Genomic DNA, 21,859 nt, shown 5'->3' on the forward strand with positions numbered 1-21,859 from the left:
TATATATGCAAAGGGCCAGGGGTATATTTCAGAGATAGAATGTCCCTAGGTTCAATCTCCAGTATGAAGAGAAGAGAAAGGAAGGAAAGGAAGGGGAGAGGAAGAAAAGGAGAAGGAATGGGGAGGAGGAGGGAAAGGGATAAAAGAAGGGAGAAAGAGGAGTGGACAGAAGGAGGAAAGGAAGAGAAAAGAAAAAAGTGAGAAAGGATGGAAATGAGAAAGTCCCGAGATGCCCCCGGGAGGCTCCGCTGTCCTGAGAAGCTGTTGGCTGCGTTTGTTCAGGGCCCCCTGAACCTCAAGGCCTCAGACCTTCACCAAACCAGCCTTCGCCTCCCTACGGCAGGTGAACTCACCTTCAGCCAGGCGTTTTTCCGCATTTTCAGGCGCCCCATCCACATGTCGGTCAGCAGCATCTGGGTGCAGGAGTGCGACACGAAGGGGCGCAGCCCTCCGGACACCGCCAGCTTCAGGCAGGTGGCGTTGCTCCAGTTCTTGAGCTCATACGTCAGCAGCTTCATGGCCATCCGCTCGTTCTGCTTGAACGCCTTCTCCAGCACGTCCAGGGCGAGCTGGCCAAACTGCCTGCGAGGACACCACGGTGAGCCGAGGATGCGCGGGCGGCGGGAGCCCAGAAACGGGCTGCAGCATGGGATCTGAGACTCAGGTACAGAAACCCCCAACCACGTGTGCGTGGATGTCACCGGCACTATGAACTACACTACGATGGGGGACTGTAATTTACCAATTAGAGTAGGAAAAAAACACACGGTAACTTAAGAATCTCAGTGTGCAGAAGTCAAAGGGACAGCAGTCAGGACAGAAATTTTCTCCTTTCCAGGAAGGACCAGTATTAAGGGGTTTACATTGTAACATAAAGAATTTAGTTTAATTCTGAGCTATTCCTGGAAAGAAGCTATTTTGCCATCAGTTGAGTGGGGCTCCCAGAGGAGACCTAATAGATTTTTGACAGAAAACACTGTTCAAAAGTAAACTAGCAACCAGCATGGTGGCGCACGCTTGTAATACCAGTATTTGTGAGGCTGAGACAGGAGGAGCACACAGGTTTAGAGTCCGCCTCAGCTACTTAGTGAGGCTCTCACAACTTAGTGAGACTCTGTTTCCAAATAAAATATAAAATAGGTCTGGGAGTGTAGCCTGGAGGTAGAAAGCCCTTGTGTTTCATCCCCAGTAATACACACACACACACACACACACACACACACACACACACACTCACAGTGAACCAGCAGCCAGGAGTGGCGGTGCATGCCTATAATCCTAATACTTGGAAGGCCGAGGCAGGAAGATTGCAGGTTCCAGGTCAGCCTGAGCAACTTACCAAGACCCGGTTTTAAAATAAAGAAGGTTAGGGGGTGTGGCTCAGAGGTAGAACACTTTCTCCTGAGTTGAATCTCCAGCACAAAAAAGAAATAAAGGAAAGAAAGACGAAAGGGAGAGAGGATGAACCCAAACCCGCACCTAAGAAACATTGTGAAACCATTTTCTGTTTTTCTGAGATTTTAAAAAATACCCAGATAGCCGGGCGTGGTGGCGCACACTTGTAATCCCCACGCTTGGGAGGCGGAGACAGGAGGATCGCGCTGGTTCGAAGCCAGCCGTGCGCGCTGGCTTAAGAGACCCTGTTTCAAAAATATAAAATGGGTCTGGGAGTGTAGCGCGGAGGTAGAAGGGCTTCCAGGAACCCCAGTACCACCAAAAATAAATAAATAAATAAATGCCCAGATCACTTAAGTAATAAGCTAGGCCTGCAGATGCCCTCAGAAAATCTTACTGGGGTTCCTGGAAGCCCTTCTATCTCCGGGCTACACTCTCAGACCTATTTTTACATTTTTATTTGGAAACAGGGTCTCCTAAGCCAGCGCGCGCGGCTAGCTTCGAACCTGCGTGATCCTCCTGTCTCCGCCTCCCAAGCGCGGGGATTACAAGTGTGCGCCACCACACCCGGCCCCTCAGAAAATCTTCTAGAAGGTCGTTTACTCTAAGAGAGCGGTGGACATCCTCTGGAATTGCAAGTCACTATTAGAAACCAGTTCCCATGACCTCTACCTTCTTCCCTCAAGAAACCAGAATCATTTCTAACTTTTCTACCTTCTAACATTACTCTCACTTCTTTAATACAAGCATTTATTTGTTTTCCCAATCTATGAGATACTTAAGGTAAACAACTTTCTTTCTTTCTTTCTTTCTTTCTTTCTTTCTTTCTTTCTTGTACTGGAGATTGAACCCTGGGGCACTCTACCTCCAAGTTACAGCTACACCTCTAGCCCTATTTTTTATTCTTCACTTTATTTTTGTTTTTACGAGACTGAATATTGAGCCCAGGGGCATTCTACCTTCGAGCTACACTCCCAGCCCTATTTTTTATTCTTTATTTTGAAGCAGGGTCTCACTAAGTTGCAGAGGGACTCACTAAGTAGCTGAGGCTGGCCACGAACCTGTGATCCTGCTGTCTCAGCCTCTCAAGTACTGGGATTACAAGCATGCGCCACCACACGTGGCTTAAACAGAACATATTAATTTAACATAATGTCCAAGAGTTTTGCCGGCGTGGGGGTATACAATCCCAGCATTTGGAAGGCTGAGACAGGAGGATCGCAGTTCAAGGACAGCCTCAGCTACTTGTAGGCCCTTTGCAACTCAATGAGACCCTGTTTCAAAATAATAGGGCTAGGGGTATATCTTGAAGGTAGAATGTCCCTAGGCACCATCCCCAGTACTGTAAAAAAAAAAAAAAAAAAAAAGGAGTTTGAGAGTTGGGAGGTACGTTTAACATCAATCATTTCAAAATCATTAACTTTAGAAATCTAAAGCCCAGAAATCTGGTCAAGTGACCTGCCAGTCAATAAACAGCTGGACTTGGGACCCAGCTCCCTGACCTGAAGCATATTTCTCGATATTCCACACAGCTCCCTAAAACCCTTAAAACCCATCAACAGAGCTGGTGGTGGAGCATGCTTGTAATCACAGCTATTATGGAGGGACAGGAAGGAGGATCACAAGTTTGAGGACAGCCTGTGCAACTTAGCAAGACCCTATCTCAAAATAAAAATAAGAAAAAGAAAGGGCTGGGGTGTAGCTCGGTGGTAGAGCACACCTGGGTTCAATCCCCAGCACTGCAAAACAAATAAGTAAACAAACAAACAAAACATGAATGGAAAGCCCATGAAATGCACCACGGATGGTGAATGTTGGGTGTCAACTTGACCCTTTGGGTCCCATGGCCCCAGATGTAGAACACTTATAAAAATTTAGCTTTAAGCAGGGCATGGTGGCCCATGCTTGTAATCCCAGTACTTGGGAGGCTGAGACAGGGCTTGCAGGTTCTGGGCCAGCTCACTGTAATTAGGGAGACCTTGTTTTAAAACAAAAAACAAAATAGAGGTGGGGGTGTATCTTAAAGGTAGAATGTCCCTGGGTTCAGTCCCCAGTACAAGGAAAGAAGAAAAGACAGAAGAAAGGAAGGAAATGAATAAATTCATGAAAGCATTTCTAGAAGTGGGTTGTCATTTTATTTCAAGGGATGCACTATATTTCAACTAATATATGGTAGGAAATAGCTGTCTTATAAATGGGACACTGGGACAAAGTATACTGCACAGTAATGTGACTGCACTGTCTACATGTTCCAGGCTACAGAAATCACACCCAAGAGAAGTCCCAGTGATGTCCTGAAAGTTGCTCTTTGTATATTATGTAATGTGTGTCCAGTGTCCTACTTATAGGATGGCTTATATATACATAGAGGATGCTATATTGTCTCTGTGTTCTATTTCTAGCACTATCTGTATTTTTGTCTTCACTTATAAAGATATAAAGCTTCAAAAAATAAAGATAAAAAGCTTCAGATTATAATTATGATTTCCAGTTTCTGTGTGTGTGTGTGTGTGTGTGTGTGTGTGTGTATGTGTTACTAGAGATTGAACCCAGGGGCATTCCATCTTTGGATTATACCACCAGTCTTATTTTATTTTTTATTTTGAAACAGGATCTCACTAAGATTTTTTTATTTTTTATTTTTTATTTTCTTGTTTTTGAAACAAGAGTCTTACTAGGTTGCTGAGAGTTTCCCTAAATTGCTAAGGCTGACCTCAGACCTGCAGTCCTCCTGTCTCGGCCTCCCAAGTTCTAGGATTACAGGCATGCACCACCATAACAGGCCCAATTTATTTTAACCCACCTGTGTTGTTAAAATATTCGCAGAGCTAAAAATTTGAGACCTAATACATTAAGGAATGCCTAGAAAACTTGAAAGCATTGCATTGGCTAGTTCTGTGAGGGGTGTTTCCAGAGAAGGTTAGTGTGTGAGTCTGAAGTGGCCTAGGTGGGGAAAGACCTAGCCTCAAAGTTGGTGGGGACCACCCACTCTGCCAGGACCCAGGAAGAACTGCAGAGGGCAGATTGGTCCCTAAGGTCTGGGACAAACTCGTCTCCCGCCTTAAACACTAGACGTCTAGGCTCTCCAGCCTCTGGAATCCAGGTCTCCTGGCCCTTTACCCAGGTCCAAAAGCTTCCTGCTGGGAACTGAGAGTTACACCATTGCTTTTTCTACTTCTGAAGCCTTTTGAAACTTGGACTGAGCCATACAACCGGTATCCATGAGTCTCCAGTCTTCAGACAACTGTTATGGGACTTCTCAGCCACCATAATCACATAGTCAATCCCCTGACAAGTCCCCTCACATATCTACCTACTACTGTCTCTCGAAGAACCCTGACTGATAGAACACAAGAAGAACCCTTCTTGTGTTATAAGTTCTTAGGGGAGGGAGATACAGTGCCTAACCGTCTAAGAACTGTCCACGTTTGGCTGAGGTGACGCGATCATGCCTACCTGGAGTAGTTCTTCAGCTCTTCCGAGGCATCGTCCACCATGTTGCTCTCCTTCGCCTCGCGGGCCATGGCGCGGTAGAGTATGGAGGCGATCACGGCCTTCACCGTGGCCTCCTCGCCGTGCTGCCAGAAGAACATGGCCATCTTCTGCCTCTTCACGAGCACAGCCCAGACCAGCAGGTCATTGTATGGGTAAGGAAACCCGGTAGACTCAAGGTCATCCATGATTCTTTGTCTTTCTTTTGACTTCTTCCTTGATTTATGAGGGACTCCGGACTTTTCCTATTGGGAATGAAAAAGTCTCCAAATATTCAGATGCATGATGTTTTTTCTAACACGGCAAGTATCCTATAGATATTTTTTAAAAAATCACTATTATGCCAGGTGCACACATGTAATCCCAGTACTTAAGAGGCTGAGACAAAATGATCACAGGTTCAAAACCAGCCTCAGCAATTTAAGAGAGATCCTCTTTCAAAATTAAAAAATAAAATAGGGCCAGGAGTATAGGTAAGAGGTAGAACATTTCTAGGTTCAATCCCCAGTATTCCAAGACACAAAAAAGTCACTATTAAAAAAGGGATGGAAATAGTAAAAAACAAACAAAAAAAAAAACCTTTATAAGTTAGCAAGCAAAATTTAAACTTTGTATAGTAATTGATTTCTTGTGTTGTTTTACTTATGGTATCCAGAGTCCCTCAACTAAGATACCTTAAATTCATGGAGTACAACTTAAATCAGTACAACCTTGGGAGACACCCAGAAACTATATGAAAACTTTTACTTTCTCAAGAAAATGAGTTGAAATAACATATTGGTTAAATAAAAAATATTTTTAAAATAACTACACCAGGCATGGTGGTGCAGGCCTCTAATTCTAGTATTCAAGAGGCTGAGACAGGCAGATAACAAATTCAAGGTCAGCCTCAGAAATTTAGTGAGGCCCACTGTTACTTAGCAAGACCTTGTTTCAAAATTAAAAAATAAAATAGGGAGCCAGGCATGGTGGCACACACTTGTAATCCCAGCATTTTGAAGGCTGAGATAGGAAGATCACGGTCCAGGGACAGCTTCAGCTACTACTTAGTGAGGCTCTCTGCAATGCAGTGAAACCCTGCTTCAAAAATAAAGAATAAAAAATAGGGCTGGGGAGTGTAGCTCGGAGGTATAATGCCCCTGGGTTCCATCCTCAGTACCAATAAAATAAAATAAAATAAAATAAAATAAAATAAAATAAAATAGGGGAAGAGGTGCCGCTCAGACGTAGAATGTCCTTTGGTTTAGTCCCTAATGCCACAAAAAAAGTAATAATAATAGAAATAAATAAACAAACTCTAATCTCACCATAGCAAATAGATTCATTATCTTCTCCTGAGAAAAATGTCACTAGTGTTTACAAAATTCATGCACACAGATACAGTTTTAAGTGTTGTTTCCTTATATTCTAATTATATTTCTCTAGTGATAATAATAAGTAATAATGAAATCCTATTCTGCCCTAGCGAGGCCGCCTTCCCCGCTCATCTCTGATGAGAGGCCACCCTCCACAACCCTCAGACACATCTGCATCGCTCTGTCGGTCTCAATTTCAGTGTCCCTCACACAGTGCCATGGTATTATCTTGAGGAAGGTGGGACCATTTCTCAGTTATCATCTCTGTACCTACCCACATGCCCCCTAAATTAACCATCGTAATGCCTAGCGCCAAAAATTACTTTTTGCAATTTGAGGGATCACAGCAATAAAATTACAGTGTTTCCTCTCCTTCTCTAAGTACAGGGAACCTGTGTCCATTAAGGACAGCCAGCAGTGATCAGCTACCTTTCCAACCCAGGAGCCTCAGAAAGTAAATCTCTCTCCGCCAACATGGCAACCATTCTCATGGAAACCCTTCAGCAAAAGTGTTTACCCCAGAGGAAAACAGGAGGGAGGGAGTAAGAAGCGAAGGGGATAGCAATGCTGTACACGGCATGCACATGGGTACACACAATCGTCATGCTGTCACAGGAGACTACAACTAATGTCGAGAAAGCCTCAGAGAGAGGGAAAAAGAAGATACAAAAGGAAAGTTTGAGAGATCTGGAGAAGAAGGAAGAAGCAGCCCTCACGCCCAGCAACCTGAGGGGTAAGGAGAAGAACGTGGAGTTGGACAATGATTATATACTTAATACCAGGAAATGAGCTGCCTGCCTGAGACGCTGCGGGCATGGCGGAAGCAGGGACAAGGAAAAGAAGCTCAAATGCAAGCCAGACATCTTTTAGTTGCCAGAGCTGTGTCTCAGGCTTTTGCTCCTTGTTGTTCTTTTGTTTTGGTTTGGTTTTGATTTTGTTTTGTTTTGTTTTGCACGGTACTAGAGATGAAAGCTAGGTGCATTGTACCTCCAAACTACACCCCCAGCCCTATTTTTTATTATTTTTATTTTGAAACAGGGTCTTACTGAGTTGCAAAGGGCCTCACTAAGTAGCTGAGGCTGTCCGGGAACCGTGATCCTCCAGTCTCAGCCTCCCGAATGCTAGGATTACAAGCGTGCGCCACCACACCAGGCTTTCCTTATTGGTTTTTTTTTTTTTTTTAATTATTTGTTTGTTCTGCTTTTTGTGTGTGTGTGTGGTACTGGGGTTGGAACCCAGGGGCATTCTACCTCTCAGCTACACTCCCGGCCCTATGTTTTATTCTTTTATTTTGAAACAGGGTCTCAAACAGTTGCAAAGGCTAAGTAAGTAGCTGAGGCTGTCCGCGAACCATGATCCACCTGTTTCAGCTTCCCAAATGCTGGATTATAAGCAGTGCCACCACGCCCAGCGTTTTGCTTCTTATTGTTAAAGGACAACTGTGTTACTCTGTTGGGGGTATTTATTTACTTGTTGGTACTTGAGATTGATCCCAGGGACAGTCTACCTCTGAGCTATACTCTCAGCCCTATTTTATTCTTTATTTTAAAACAGGGTCTTACTAGGTTGCTAAGAGTCTCACTAAATTCCTGAGGCTGTCTTCAAACCTTCAATCCTCCTTTCTAAGACTCCCAAGTAGCCGGGCGTGGTGGCGCACGCTTGTAATCCCAGCATTCAGGAGGCTGAGACTGGAGGATCGCGGTTCGCAGACAGCCTCAGCTACTTAGTGAGGCCCTCTGCAACTCACTGAGACCCAGTTTCAAAATAAAGAATAAAAAATAGGGCAGGGGTTATAGCTTGGAGGTCAAATGCCCCTGGGTTCATCCCCAGACCCGCAAAAAAAAAATAATAATAATAATAAGACTCCCAAGTACTGGGATTACAAGCATGCATCACCATGCCTGGCTGTGTTTACAAGCATGCATCACCATGCCTGGCTGTGTTTACAAGCATGCATCACCATGCCCGGCTGTGTTTACAAGCATGCATCACCATGCCTGGCTGTGTTTACAAGCATGCATCACCATGCCTGGCTGTGTTCTGCTTTTTGACTTGCAACATCTGTTCAAAGTACTTACGAATGGCTCCTCTTCGGTACCTCCCTGTCTCCTATGTTAAATGGAGAAACAATCTTGGTCTGCAATAGGATTTTACTTTCAACTTTAAAGGCGAGGAGTGGTACCTTGAGTTTGTAAGGCTGGGCCGTTCTGAAGAACTGGGAGCGCAGCGTGCTTTCTGCAGACTCGGCTCTGTTGCCGGTGGAGCGTCTCGGGTAAAGCGGGTGCTGGGAAAGGCTCTGAGCCACACTGTTCATTCTCTGGCAAATGTTATTTTGTTTTTTAAAGAAAACCAAAAAGGAAAAAAGAAAAAACAAGATTATAGCAGTAACAATATTTTCTTTCCAGACAATAATGAAAAGTAAATAGAATGTATCCTGCCAAATATCTGATGGTTCTGTTTCTTACCCACGAGTAGCAATTCATCTCCCTAGAAACTAATTCCTTGCCCAAGAACTGGTCGTGATCTATGGCTTTATTAATGTGCTGCTAATCTCCTAACATCTTAAAGAACGCATTCTTTGACTACCTGTTGTATACCTGCGTTTTTTTTCCTATGTGGAAATTTCATTACTATCAATGGATGTTCTATCCTTGGAACAAGTTCAAACGAGGCAATAAAGATTTACAGTTCTGATAAGAACAAGTTCCCGGTCACAAACAGCTCCAAGGTTAAGGCGAAAATAGAAAGTTGTGAAATTTCTCCCGGTGTTATGTAATACCCCCATGCGATTCCAGCTCCCAATAACAGCTTAAGCCACTTCTATCAAGATATAAAAATATAGGATACAAATGACATGTTTTGAAGTGTTTTATGTTTAGTTTGTGTTTTATGCATAAAGATTAGACATAGAAACAATGAGCTTAGGACTTTTTAATGATAATATCCAAAATATTATCATTACTGGCCGGGCGTGGTGGTGCACGTTTGTAATCCCCGTGCTTGGGAGGCGGAGACAGGCGGATTGCGCTGGTTTGAAGCCAGCCGTGCTGGCTTAAGAAACCCTGTTTCCAAAAATAAAAAAGTATAAAATAGGTCTGGGAGTGTAGCCCATGGGAGTATATCCCGGAGGTAGAAGGGCTTCCAGGAACCCCAGTACCACCAAAAAAAAAAAAAAATTCAAAATATTATCATTACTGTACTATTTAAGTACATTCTGCTTGCATTTCTCACTATAACACCACAGTCAGTCCTTGTCCTAAATTTGCCATCTCCAGGCTCTGGGATCTTAGGAGTTTATAGATCTAATACTATTAAGCTCTTTTATTTGTTTGTTTATTTATTTATTTATTTATTTATTTATTTATGTGTGTGTGATACTGGGGATGGAACCCAGGGGCATTCGACCTACGAGCTACACCCCAGCCCTATTTTTTAGTCTTTTTATTTCTCGAAACAGGGTCTCAGTGAGTTGTGAAGGGCCTCGCTAAGTAGCTGAGGCTGTCCACGAACCGTGACCCTCCAGGCTCTTGCCTCCAAAAGCTGGGATTACAAGCGTGCACCACCATGCCCTGCCACTATGAAGCTTTCACTTCTGTACTTTCAAAAGAAAAAGAAAGAGAAAAATTGGCCATTTCTCTCACCTAGTACTCTTTTCTCATTGTATTACTTTTATGTCAGTATAGATCATTTCATTTTGTGTTTTATGACTAGTTATTCATAAATCTGTTTCTTCTAGAAGTTACTAAAATCCTAATCTCTATGTTCGTCCCTAGCCAGCATGCCAGCACTTAATACAACATTTATATGTGGCAAGCAACAACTGTCTACCAACAGAATGCCCATTTTAAAAACTGCCGACATCAGGACTTTCCAAACCAATTTTCCTAGATATCCTTAATTTCTCTGGGGGCGCTTTTCGGGGGCGCTACCTCGTGCTTTCTGTAGAGACTGTGGTAGAGGGTTCTGAAGCTTTTCCTAGTGTAGCTGCTGCGATACGCTCCACCAATGAGGTATTCTATGACCAAGCCGATGTCGATCAGCGTTATCCTGTAGCCTGAGAGAAGGGTGTGCTGAAACAGAATCAGGCAATGAAGGAAAACTTTCAGTTCTTTTTTTCTGTCTCCTTTTCCATACCATCAGATCAGAGCATAACCAAATTAATTCCAAAGAGGCACAGTTATACTTTTTAATTATCTTTACAAGTTAATTAACTAATATGAGCAGCTACTGATACAATCTCCTCATGGCTTTTAGTTCCCAGAACACCCAATGTATGCCTACTTTTGTATTCTCGTTCCCTCTGTTTCCTTCTCCCTATTATGTATGCAAACATACAGGCACGTGCATTTGAACAAAATATGTTTAAATCTAGTAAGAAGAATTGTTTTAACTAGAGATTATATAACTACTACAGCAAAAGTAAAAATCACGAAGTTCACAGTGCATGTAGGTCATTCAAAATTAACACTGGGTTATTAGCTTTTCAGCCTTGCTCTGTCAAAACGGCTCTAACACCTTGCATTGTGTTGGCTACATCATATGTAAAACAGAAACATGGAAGGAAGTAAAGCAAATAAAAATAAGGAGACAGAATCACAGAGCCGAATGAGGTGACAAACACGAGGCTGTGCCAAGACAAATGTTACGGCTGGCTGACCAGAGGGCCACGCGGCTGGCTGACTAGAGGGCCATGCAGCCGATTTCCGAGTAATGTCTCTTAGTCACTGTTTCGAGCCCCTAAACCTCACGTTATTACCTTTTCATAGCTGTTTGCTTCTGAACTGCCACTTACAGTAAAAATTTTAAGGCATAGAAAGTTCTGAACAAAGTCTCTAAAATGACAGATTGGGAATAAAATTCACAAAGCTATAAATAAGAAATAAGGATATATATATATATATATATATATATATATATATATTATATTTCTCACATAATATTTTGTTGGAACTGGGGATTGAACCCAGGGCCGTTCTAGCTCTGAGATACACTCTCAGCCCTATTTTATTTTATTTTTTTTATTTTGAGACAAGGTCTTGCTAAGGCTGGTCTTGAACCTGCAATTTTCCTGTCTCAGCCTCCCGAGTACTGGGATTATAGGCGTGTGCCACCCTACCCAGTATAATTAATTTTTTAAGGAACACCAAAAATAACATTTCTGTTTGCTACTAGTTAAAAACATATTTAACTTGTTTTAATTTTTTCTTCAGTTTACTATGTTATACTTTAGGAAATAATTTTTAAAAAGTCCTTTGGGGGGGGCAGTACTGGGGATGCAACCCAGGGGCATTCTACCTCCATGCAACACCCCCAGCCCTATTTATTTTATTCTTTATTTTGAGACAGGGTCTCACTGACTTGCAAAGGGCCTCACTAAGTAGCTAAGGCTGTCTGCGAACCTGGATCCTCCTGTCTCAGCCTCCCAAATGCTGAGATTACAAGCGTGCGCCAGCATGCCGGCTTAAGGAAAGTCCTTTTGCTATAGCATAAACTTACATCAGCATAGACACTTGCGCTTACTATAAATTTGCCAAGTAAATGTCTTCCTTTCACTCTGGCTGTCTCACCACGTCAACATAATCAGGAAGTCCAAGCTCTATCCTACAAGACAGAAAGATCTATCTTACAACTATCTATCTATCTTACAAAGATCTCCATCCTACAACTTCAGAAAGATGAGAGAACTTTTAAATGCGCCTGGGATAGATTGTGACCATCATGACAAATAAAAGGCAGTTCTAAGGTTCAGTGAGAAGACACATAAGAGCAAGGGTGTTGAGCAGTGGGACCCTTTCCAGCTCCCTAGAACAAGACTTTGAACCACAAAAGACACGATAGCGTCCTTGGGCTGTCTCCAATATTCAAAGCAATGATAACAAAAACAGTGGAAATCACAGGCGAGTCCTCCAATAGAGACGACAGAGCCACAAAGTTCTCTGTTGGGGCTGGCAATCACAACCACCATGATGGGCAGCACTGTTAAGCTGAGGCCGTGATTGGAATGTCACATGTTTCTGATTCATATTTTTTATTAGCTAACGTGACTCAAACCTTTAAAAACGTAAAGTAAATGAAAGGAAAAATGTAAATGTAGTTTTCTGAGGAAATTGTTTAGAATCATATGTTAAAAAAAAAAAAAAAAAAGCCAGGGGTGGTGGTGCAGGCTTGTAATCCCAGTACTTTGGAAGGCTGAAACAGAATGATTGCAGGTTCTAGAACAGCCTCAGCAAGTAGTGAGACTCTCATCAATCTAGTGAGACCCTGTTTCAAAAAAAAAAAAAAAAATAGGGCTGGGGCTGTAGCTTGAAAGTAGAATGCCCCTGGGCTCAATACCCAGTACCGCACACACACACACACACACACACACACACACACACACACAAGAATCATATGTAAAAAGAGGAGGTGGTTCACTAGAAAATCCAAATCTACAATTTTTTTATTTTTTTGGTGGTACTGGGGATGGAACCCAGGGGCTTTCTACCTCTGGGCTATACTCCCAGACCTATTTTATATTTTATATGGAAACAGGGTCTCTTAAGCCAGCTGAGGCTGGCTTCAAACCTGCACTATTCTCCTGTCTCAGCCTCCCAAGCACGGGAATTAAGTGTGCACCACCACACTCGGCCCAAATCTACTTTTTTTTGTGTGTGTGTGGTACTGGGGGTGGAACCCAGAGGCTTTCAACCTCCGAGCTATACTCCCAGACCTATTTTATATTTTATTTGGAAACAAGGTCTCACTAAGTTGCTGAGACCCTCACTAAGTAGCTGAGGCTGGCTTCGAACCTGTGTGATCCTCCTGTCTCAGCCTCCCAGGTACTGTGATTACAAACGTACCACCACACCCAGCCAAATCTACATTTTAATAAGTAGAATCTGGTGAGTCATCTCTCAAAAAGCTAAAGCAACGCACATGATATTTTCACACCTTTATAATTAGGTTACCTGTTTTACATCCTGGACGAGATGGTGCAAGAGCATGTTCGTCGGTCCTTGTTTCTGTGATAAAGAACAAAAGAAAGACTTATTCACTCCCTTAATTACCAGGTGCCGGAGGTGGGGCACCTCATTTAAGAATGCATAAATAACAGAGAATAAGGGAAATTTCAAAAAATATCTCTAGTCATAAAGCTTAAGCTAGTTAATTTTAAGGAAGGAGTTTGCCAAGAGAAGATGGGATTAGGTGGAATATTTTACAAAGCAAGATATAGTTATATATGGAGTTGGTAAGGATGCTTCATCCCATCTTTGAGTATTTACTGAAACCTTACTAGGTTCAGTCAGATTTCTAATGGATTCAATGCATATTTACAACGATAGAAACAGTGAGTACGGCTGGGCATGGTGGCGCACGCTTGTAATCCCAGCGCTTGGGAGGCTGAGACAGGAGGATCAGGGTTCGCAACAAGCCTCAGCTACTGAGTGAGGCGCTTTGCAACTCAGTGAAACCCAATTTCAAAATAAAGAATTTAAAAAAATAGGGTTGGGGTGTCGCTCAGAGGTAAAATGCCCCTGAGTTCCATCCCCAGTGCCACAAAAAAAAAAAGAAAGAAAATAAAAAGAAACAGTGAGTACTTACGCTAAAAAATGACCAACAACATGAACATGTGGATGTTCAGAAGAGATGCAGCTGGGCATGGTGGTATGCACCTGTAATCCCAGTACTTGGGAGGCTCAAACAGGAGGATCACGGGTACAAGACCAGCCTTAGCAAATTAGAGAGACTGTCAACAACCTAGAAAGACTTTGTTTCCAAATTCAAAAAAATAAATTAAAAGGACTGAGGGTTGTGGCTGGGAGGTAGGATACCCCTGGGTACCATCCCCAATTCCAAAAGGAAAAAAAAGATATGCAACTAATCCACGCTACAGAAACAGGTAGCTGTGGACCAACTGGAGTAATCAAGAAGACAAGACTTGAATAGGTCTTTGAAGAGAAGATAATATTCAAGAGACCAGGAAGGACATTTCAACTGCTTGAGCAATTGGGATCTTCCCAAGAGTAAGGCAAGCCCAGTTTCAACAAAGTATTTGTATAGGGAAGTTGCAGGGGCAGTGTGTGTGTGTGTGTGTGTGTGTGTGTGTGTGTGTGTGTGTGTGGTGTGTGTGTGTGTGTGTGTGTAAAACTGAGAATGGAATCCAGGGGCATTCTTCCTCTAAGCTACATGGTACACTTCCCCACTCTTTTTTTTTTTTTTTAAATAGGGTCTCACTAAGTTGCAGAGGGTCTCACTAAATTGCTGAGGCTGATCTCGAACTTGTGATCCTCCTGTCTCAACCTCCCAAGTATGGGGATTACAGGTGTGTCTCCAAGCCCAAAGACACAGCATATTGATAGTGACCTTTGATTGTTCTTATTCATAGCTTAGTCTTTATCTATGTTTTAGCAGGATAAAGTGGAATTGATAAGAATGTTTCCCTCTTAGTTGAAAAGTTGTTTCCTCTCTAAGCTGTCTTTGCACGTGAACCTTCAGGGAGACTGGTAAGTCTTCGCCAAAGTAATAAGTGAGTCTTAAGAGGGTGACCGAGGAAAGGTCTCACACGCACTGTGTTGTAGAGCTCTTCCAGCCGGGGGATGGTGAGAAAGCGGTGGAGGTTCACTCCATTTTCTATTAAGAGCTTCACAAAATCGACGCGATCCATCACCAAAGCGTCTAACATTGCTTGTTCCAGCGTCCCAGGCTTCAGAAGGTACCAACAAATAGGAGATATAAAGACAATGATCAGGGCAGAAATAAGTAGAGGATCACATATAGCTGCACTCAAACCTACACAGAGGCAATGATTATAAACCATAATCTTACTAAAAATGCACAGGACCTCAGGGAAGACACCTTGAATAAATCAAGGAGCATGTATTAGTTTGACCCAAACATAACATACCCAAAATATAGTCACAATTTCAATTTCCAATGAAATGTTAACAGTGACTATTATTACAGTAGGCAATAATAGTTGTTTTTTATGTTTTCACTAATTTCTACTGTGATCGGTTGTTACATTTTAATGCAAATAATAGGATACCTTTTTTAAGGTTTTGTTTTTTGGTTTGGGGGAAATTTTTTTGTACTAGGGGCATTCACCTCCAAGCTACACCCCCAGCCCTTTTTATTTTTTATTTTAAAACAAGTTCTCGTTCAGTTGCAGAGGCCTCAACCTCTGATTCTTCTGTCTCGACCTCCCAAATGATGGGAGTACAGGCGTGCACCACCACATCCAGCTGATTTACGTTTTAAATAAGACAAATCCATACATGCAGAAAATAATAAGCCAGGTGTGGTGGCACATGTGTACCCAACTATCAGGACGCTATGCCCACAGCCCTCAAAATCAGTCTATCCTCCAGTTCGCTCTTTGCCCCTCCCTAACAAACTAACATACAAAAGAATTTTTTCCAAACAGCTTCATCTTCACTATACCTTCCAGTGTTGGCCATAAATTAAGATGTGTTTCTTGGCAATGTCCATTCTGTCCCAAGTCATCGCTAGATTTAATTGTTCTAATGTTGATAAATTTGTGCCTAAGGTAAAAGAAAGGAAGAATCGTATATTCTATCGGAACTGTGCGGGCAGAGTGCTCCGGGATATGAGAGCAGGGACTGTAGTCCGTCCAGTTACTCACCCTTGAGCGAAGCTGTCAAGATCGCTAAGTCCAAGTCCTGCTGCTCTTCAGAATCAGCGTCAAATATAGTAATCTGTAACAGTGGAGAAGCAAAACCCCATGCCTTTGGGAACTATCAAAGAAATGCTTTCAAACAGTAGTCATAGAACTCACATTGGAGCTAGTGGATTGAGAAAATATTCTTCAGTCTTCGTTTTATAATTTCAAACAGCATAGAGTTTACTTTTAACTTATAGAAATTTTTAAATTGGGTGATAAAGAATTGTAGGCACTTTAGAAGTTGCATGCATAGTAGAAGTATTTATGAAAGAAATAACATTATTAGATTAACTTACTATGCTCCTGCTACGACAAAAAGAACCTCGGTGTTAATTCCCTAATGTCCACAGACTCATTCCTCCTTTTGAAGGGATGAGTTGACGTGCCGATAATTAATGGGTTCATAATTGGATCGATAATAATTTGATACTAGGTGAGATCCTTCTGCTCACCTAAACTTAGATACTAGCCTCTTGCTTTTTAAAGAGAAAGGAATCTTCAGGAATTTGTCCTAAAATAAGTATGACAATTATAATGGACTCCGTGTGTAAGGACAATAAACAGCCCAGTCTTCAGTGTTGAGGTACTCAGAGCATCCTGGTATATAAACAAATTTTTTTAAAACAAATAAGGACTTCACATATGGTTAAAAAGGATCACCTGAAATTAATGAATAGAATTTAGTCTTTCCAAGTGAAAATACATCTAACATAGTAGAGAAAGCCAGTTTAATAGAAAACAGACAAGACTGGCAAGTCCTGGCTGGGTAAATAACTTCAGGCCTTTAAATGTAGCTTACTCATATACAAAATGAGTAGAGTCCCCGGGAAAATCTCTGAGGTCCTGCTATGGTCTGGATCTGGACTTTCCTCCAGAGGGTAGAGTGCTATAGGCTTGGTCCCCAGTGCAGTAAGTGCTCAGAGGTAGAACTTAGGGAAAATGATAGGATCACGAGGGACCTACTTCATCAGAGAATTAATCCATTGATGGGTTCATAATTTGAAGATTGTTGGGAGGTGGCGGAAACTGTAGGAGGTGGGGCCTGGTTGGAAGAAGGGGGGAGCTGTGAAGACCCCTTCCTCACACTCCCCCTCCCTGCCATGAAATGGGCACTTTGCTCTGTCGCCCCTCATGCCACGATGCTCCGCCTCACCCGGGACAGGACCTGTGGAGCCATCCAACCTGGGCTGCAACCTCGGAAACCACGAGCCATGGTAAATCTTTCCTTCTCTAAGTTGATTTTCTCAGGTAAAATCATTTTCACAGCAACAAAAATTTAGGTCCCATAAAGATATAAAAAATGATTCTGCAACTTTGCATATCGTTTTATTCATGACTGTGCATGAATAAAACCAATCCCCAACTGCACCTGAGCTGAGAGCCCAAGGGTGGTACGCACAGACCCTCAGCTCTTTTACCTTGTCCCCTCTCGATCATTACACCGCTCATTCATTAGACTCTGGGTGGTGGGAAGAGGTGAGCACAGCGGCAAAAAAAATGTATGTATATATATTTCATTTGGAGATTTTGGGGAGGAGGGGAGAGGGGTACTGGGGAGTGAATGCAAAGGAATCTTTTTGTGCGTGTGGTACCAGGGATTGACCCTCCAAGCTATACCACCCCCAGCCCTATTTTTTATTCTTCATTTTGAAACAGGGTCTCACTAAGTTTCAGAGGGCCTCGCTAAGTAGCTGAGGCTAGCCGCAAACCTGCGATCCTCTTGTCTCAGCCTCTCAAGTACTGGGATTTATAAGCGTGCACCACCACGCCCAGCTGAACCCAGAGGAATTTCAAATTTTATTTCTCTCACTTTTTAACTGCATGACTGTGAAAATCACTAACATTCTCTAGCCTTCTCCTTTATCATCTCTGAAAGTGAAACAAATAACCATGGCTATGCTGAAATCACATGTGGGGCTCTTTCAGGTAATAAATAACGATCTGAAAGCACACTGCTAGTTATAATCATGGAGCTATTTCAGGCAATATATAACAATCTGAAAGCACACTACTAGTTATAATCATGTTCATGTGCTTCTGTTTTTATAATTGGGCCAATAAAAATCCCCAAGGGGTTTTTACATATGTGTCGCCGTGATTTCTCCTGCCTGATCTTGTTCCATTGCTTTCTTGAGGTTAAGTACTACAAGATTATTAAATTTCTTGTATGGTTTTTCTCCAGCCTTCCAATTCTGGAAAGATTACTTTGAAACATGACTTATGTGCATATGTATTGTAATTTTCGACTTCATATAACCCAAGTCATTGATAAAAAATTCTGATTGCAGTGCCCTGAAGCACTAGGCACTCTTCCTGAGTCACATATGGCCACAGCGCACAGCCAGTGCGGTCCATTTCTGTCCAGAGCTTATTCTCACATCATTCTCACACCGTATTGCCGAGTGTTCTGATATGTTCCTGGCAACCTCCTGCAGGATTTACCCAGCCGCTACGAAGCGCTCATCCAGCCAGTTTGACCTCACCGAAGACATGAAGCTGCTCCCTCAGCCCCGGAAAATATTTATGTGTAATTTTCATTAAATCTAATGATTTTTTTTCTATAATAGAGTTCATATACGTTTATACTATCTAAGTGTCTTTCCCCAGATAGACTCTAGAATTTGAAGTACAGGGAATGGTGGGGGTGAAACAGTAAAGAGCCGAGTTTATTCAAAGAGCCAGATTTTGTTGAGTTTGGTCCATTCAAGTTCACACTGGGAAAATAAATACTGTGACTTCTGGAAATCGGCTTTTTTTTGAAGCCCTTCTTTCTCTGGGCTACACTCCCAGACCTATTTTATATTTTTGAAACAGGGTCTCTTACGCTAGCGCGACTGGCTTCGAACCTGCCCGATCCTCCTGTCTCCGCCTCCCAAGCGCGGGGATTACAAGCGTGCGCCACCACGCCCGGCTTTGGAAATCGGCATTTTTAATAGTCAGTTTGAATCATTGACTCGGCATACTCACAGAATCCCTATGGACCATACACTCCATTAGAATTTGAAAAAGGTGCTTGGACTGTTTCAGACTAAAGTTGAAAGTGTTCTGAATCATGCAGATGATCTCCTCTTTCACCTGAGGGCGCAGCATCCTGGGAGAGAGAGAAACAGCCATGACTCGCTGCAACCCACAGAAGGGACCAAGCCAGAAACTTCAGGACGGACGCCTGCCCGGAAGGCATCTGTGGACCGTGCTGCCTGAAAGCAAAGGAGCTGGAAGAAAATGCAAGTGGGGGAGCCCAAAAAAGGCTAGCTTTGAACATGAGAATAGACTGAATCTTCCACGACTCTATAAGGAATACACTGTGAGCTGGGCGTGGTAGTGCTCACCTGTAATCCCAGTAGTTGGGAGGCTGAGAAAGGAGGATCGCAGGTTCAAGACCAGCCTCAGCCACATAGCAAGACCCTATTCCAAATTTAAAAATTAAATTAGAAAAAGGGCTGGGGTGTATCTTGGAGGTAGAATGCCCCTAAGTTTAATCCTCAGTACTAGGAAAAAAAAGTATACTCTGTGAACCTCCAGCACTTATTGGAATCATATTCTCAAAGAGATATGAAACTCTAAAAAGTTTAAGAAGCTCCCTGTCATCCAGAGCAACTTTATTTATTTTTTATTTATTTATTTATTTTTTTTTAGGGTCTGGGGATGGAACCCAGGGACATTTGACCTCTGAGCTATAGCCCCTGCCCTATTTTTTTATTTTTTTATTTTATTTTTTTTTTTTTTTGGTGGTACTGGGGATCCTGGAAGCCCTTCCACCTCCAGGCTACACTCCCAGACCTATTTTATACTTTTTTATTTGGAAACAGGGTCTCTTAAGCCTGTTATTTGGAAACAGGGTCTCTTAAACTGCGCGATCCTCCTGTCTCCGCCTCCCAAGTGCGGGGGGATTACAAGCGTGCGCCACCACGCCCAGCCTTTTATTCTTTATTTTGAAACCGGGTCTCACTGAGTTGCAGAGGGCCTCACTAAGTAGCTGAGGCTGTCCGCGAACCGCGATCCTCAGGTCTCAGCCTCCCGAATGCTGGGATTACAAACGTGCGCCACCACGCCCGGCTATCAAGGGCAACATTAATGAAGGGAAGAGGAATAGACGATACAGGGCTGAATGGGGAGAGAAAACATAAGGAAAGAGACTTCAGGGAACTGTCAGGACATAAACAGTGAGAAAATGTTTACTAAATCAATTGGTGGAGTCAACAATTTTGTTCTTAAGCACTGAGTTTTATACAGCTTAACCCATGCTTCTGAGCTGGACGACCCACATTAGCTGGAGGGATGGCTAGAGGAAAAACTAAAAAGAGGAAGGAGTCAGGTGTGATGGCGCACAGCTGTAATCCCACTACTTAGGGGGCTGAGAAAGGAGTGGGGGTTCAAAACCAGCCTCAGCAACTTAGTGAGACCCTGTTTCAAAATATAAAAATAAAATAAAAGGGCGTGAGGGGATCTCAGAAATAGAATGCCCCTGGCCTCAATTCTCAGTATAAAAGGAAGAAGGAAGAAAGAAAGGAAGGAGAAAAGAAGGCCTGAAATAAGACAATGTATGTTACATAAATGCTCAATTCTAGAATGTCGATTTCCCCAATTCCTGCTACTTTTATTAGTGGCAAAAAAAAGTGTGTGTGTGTGTGTGTGTGTGTGTGTGTGTGTGTGTGTGTGTGTATTTTACTGGTGAGTGAATCCAGGGGCATTCTACCTCTGAGCTATACCCTCAGCCCAGTCTTTTTTTCTTCTTTTTGTTTTTATTTTGTTTTGAAACAGAGTCTCATTAGGTTGCTGAGAGTCTCACTAAGTGGTTGAGGCTGGTCTCAAAACTGCTATCCTCCTGTCTCAGCCTCCCAAGTACTGGGATTACAAGCATTCACCACCATGACCAGCTGTGGCAAATAAATGTAAAGGTCATCTGGGGCCAACACCCATCCTCCTTCAATGCTGGAGATGTAATGACCAGTCACAGGAACATCGATTAATCGACCCGCCTGGAAATGCCTGTTCCAGAAGCTCAGATGAGACTAGACAGGGAAGCTCTGCTAAGAAAATAGCAGCCCTCGTGATGGGGAGGCATTTTAGCACCAATAAACAAATACAGTTGCTGAAAATGAATTCCCATCTCAATCTCCGTACTCCAGAGGTCCGGCCCACGTAAATACATGGTTTCACTAAAACGCAGAATAAGCAGCCACCGTAGTTTCAAAAGGGAGGAGCCGAGGACTCACCCTTCATCTGCCAAGTGTTTGTGGGTGAAGGCCAGGAGGTCCGCAGCGCGGCCTGTGCCTTCGCACACCACCACTGGGTCTTTGTCCTTGACGGTCTCCCACACGGAGAGGATGACGTTGGGACCTCCTTCCACCACCAGCCGCACCACAGGCACACCCTGTCTTGAGCCTATTTCAGATCACAAACACACCAAACTGTTACACAGCCTCCCCACCCAGCCAGCCAGTCGCCTGGACTTCTAGACACCAGTCTTTCAGTGACCGCTTATCTTTGTTGCTTGAGCCAGGTGTGGTGATTCATGCCTGCGATCCCAGCACCTGGGAAGCTGAGACAGGGAAATCACAAGTTTGAGGCCAGCCTCAGAAATTTAGTGAGAATCCCAGCAACTTAATGGGGCTCTATTTCAAAATAAAAAATTAAAAGGGCTAGGAATACACCTCAGAGGTAGAATGCCCCTGCATTCAATCCCTCGTAACAAACAACAAAAGTTAGCTAAAGATTTTTAGTCATTTAAAAAAAAAGTCCCCAAGAAATTTTAACTTTTTTCTTTAGGAAATTCCAAATGTACCTAAAAGTAAATAGAGCTATGTAATGGATATCAACATACCCATTACTCATCTTCAAAAATGATCGACCGTTACAGCCAGGCGTGGTGGTGCACGCTTGTAATCCCTGCACTTGGGAGGCGGAGTCAGGAGGATCACACAGGTTCGAAGCCAGCCGCGCTGGCTTAAGAGAA

General features: G+C 43.0%; 1 protein-coding gene across 1 annotated transcript in view; it reads right to left on the reverse strand.

The window, feature by feature from the left end:
• The window catches only part of TRPM6 (transient receptor potential cation channel subfamily M member 6), a gene marked incomplete at both ends in the record, with an annotated part of 139,822 nt that overhangs the window by 79,473 nt on the left and 38,490 nt on the right, over positions 1-21,859 (reverse strand). Inside the window, 10 exons of the mRNA XM_080708997.1 lie at positions 354-582; positions 4,852-5,132; positions 8,425-8,559; positions 10,172-10,312; positions 13,190-13,243; positions 14,791-14,925; positions 15,663-15,763; positions 15,865-15,937; positions 18,871-18,994; positions 21,120-21,288. Of these exons, the coding sequence (XP_080565123.1) occupies positions 354-582; positions 4,852-5,132; positions 8,425-8,559; positions 10,172-10,312; positions 13,190-13,243; positions 14,791-14,925; positions 15,663-15,763; positions 15,865-15,937; positions 18,871-18,994; positions 21,120-21,288 (1,442 nt within the window). The remainder of the gene's footprint in view (positions 1-353; positions 583-4,851; positions 5,133-8,424; positions 8,560-10,171; positions 10,313-13,189; positions 13,244-14,790; positions 14,926-15,662; positions 15,764-15,864; positions 15,938-18,870; positions 18,995-21,119; positions 21,289-21,859) is intronic.

This window comes from Muscardinus avellanarius, assembly GCF_963383645.1.
Source record: "Muscardinus avellanarius genome assembly, chromosome: 13".
Taxonomy (NCBI): Eukaryota; Metazoa; Chordata; class Mammalia; order Rodentia; family Gliridae; genus Muscardinus; species Muscardinus avellanarius.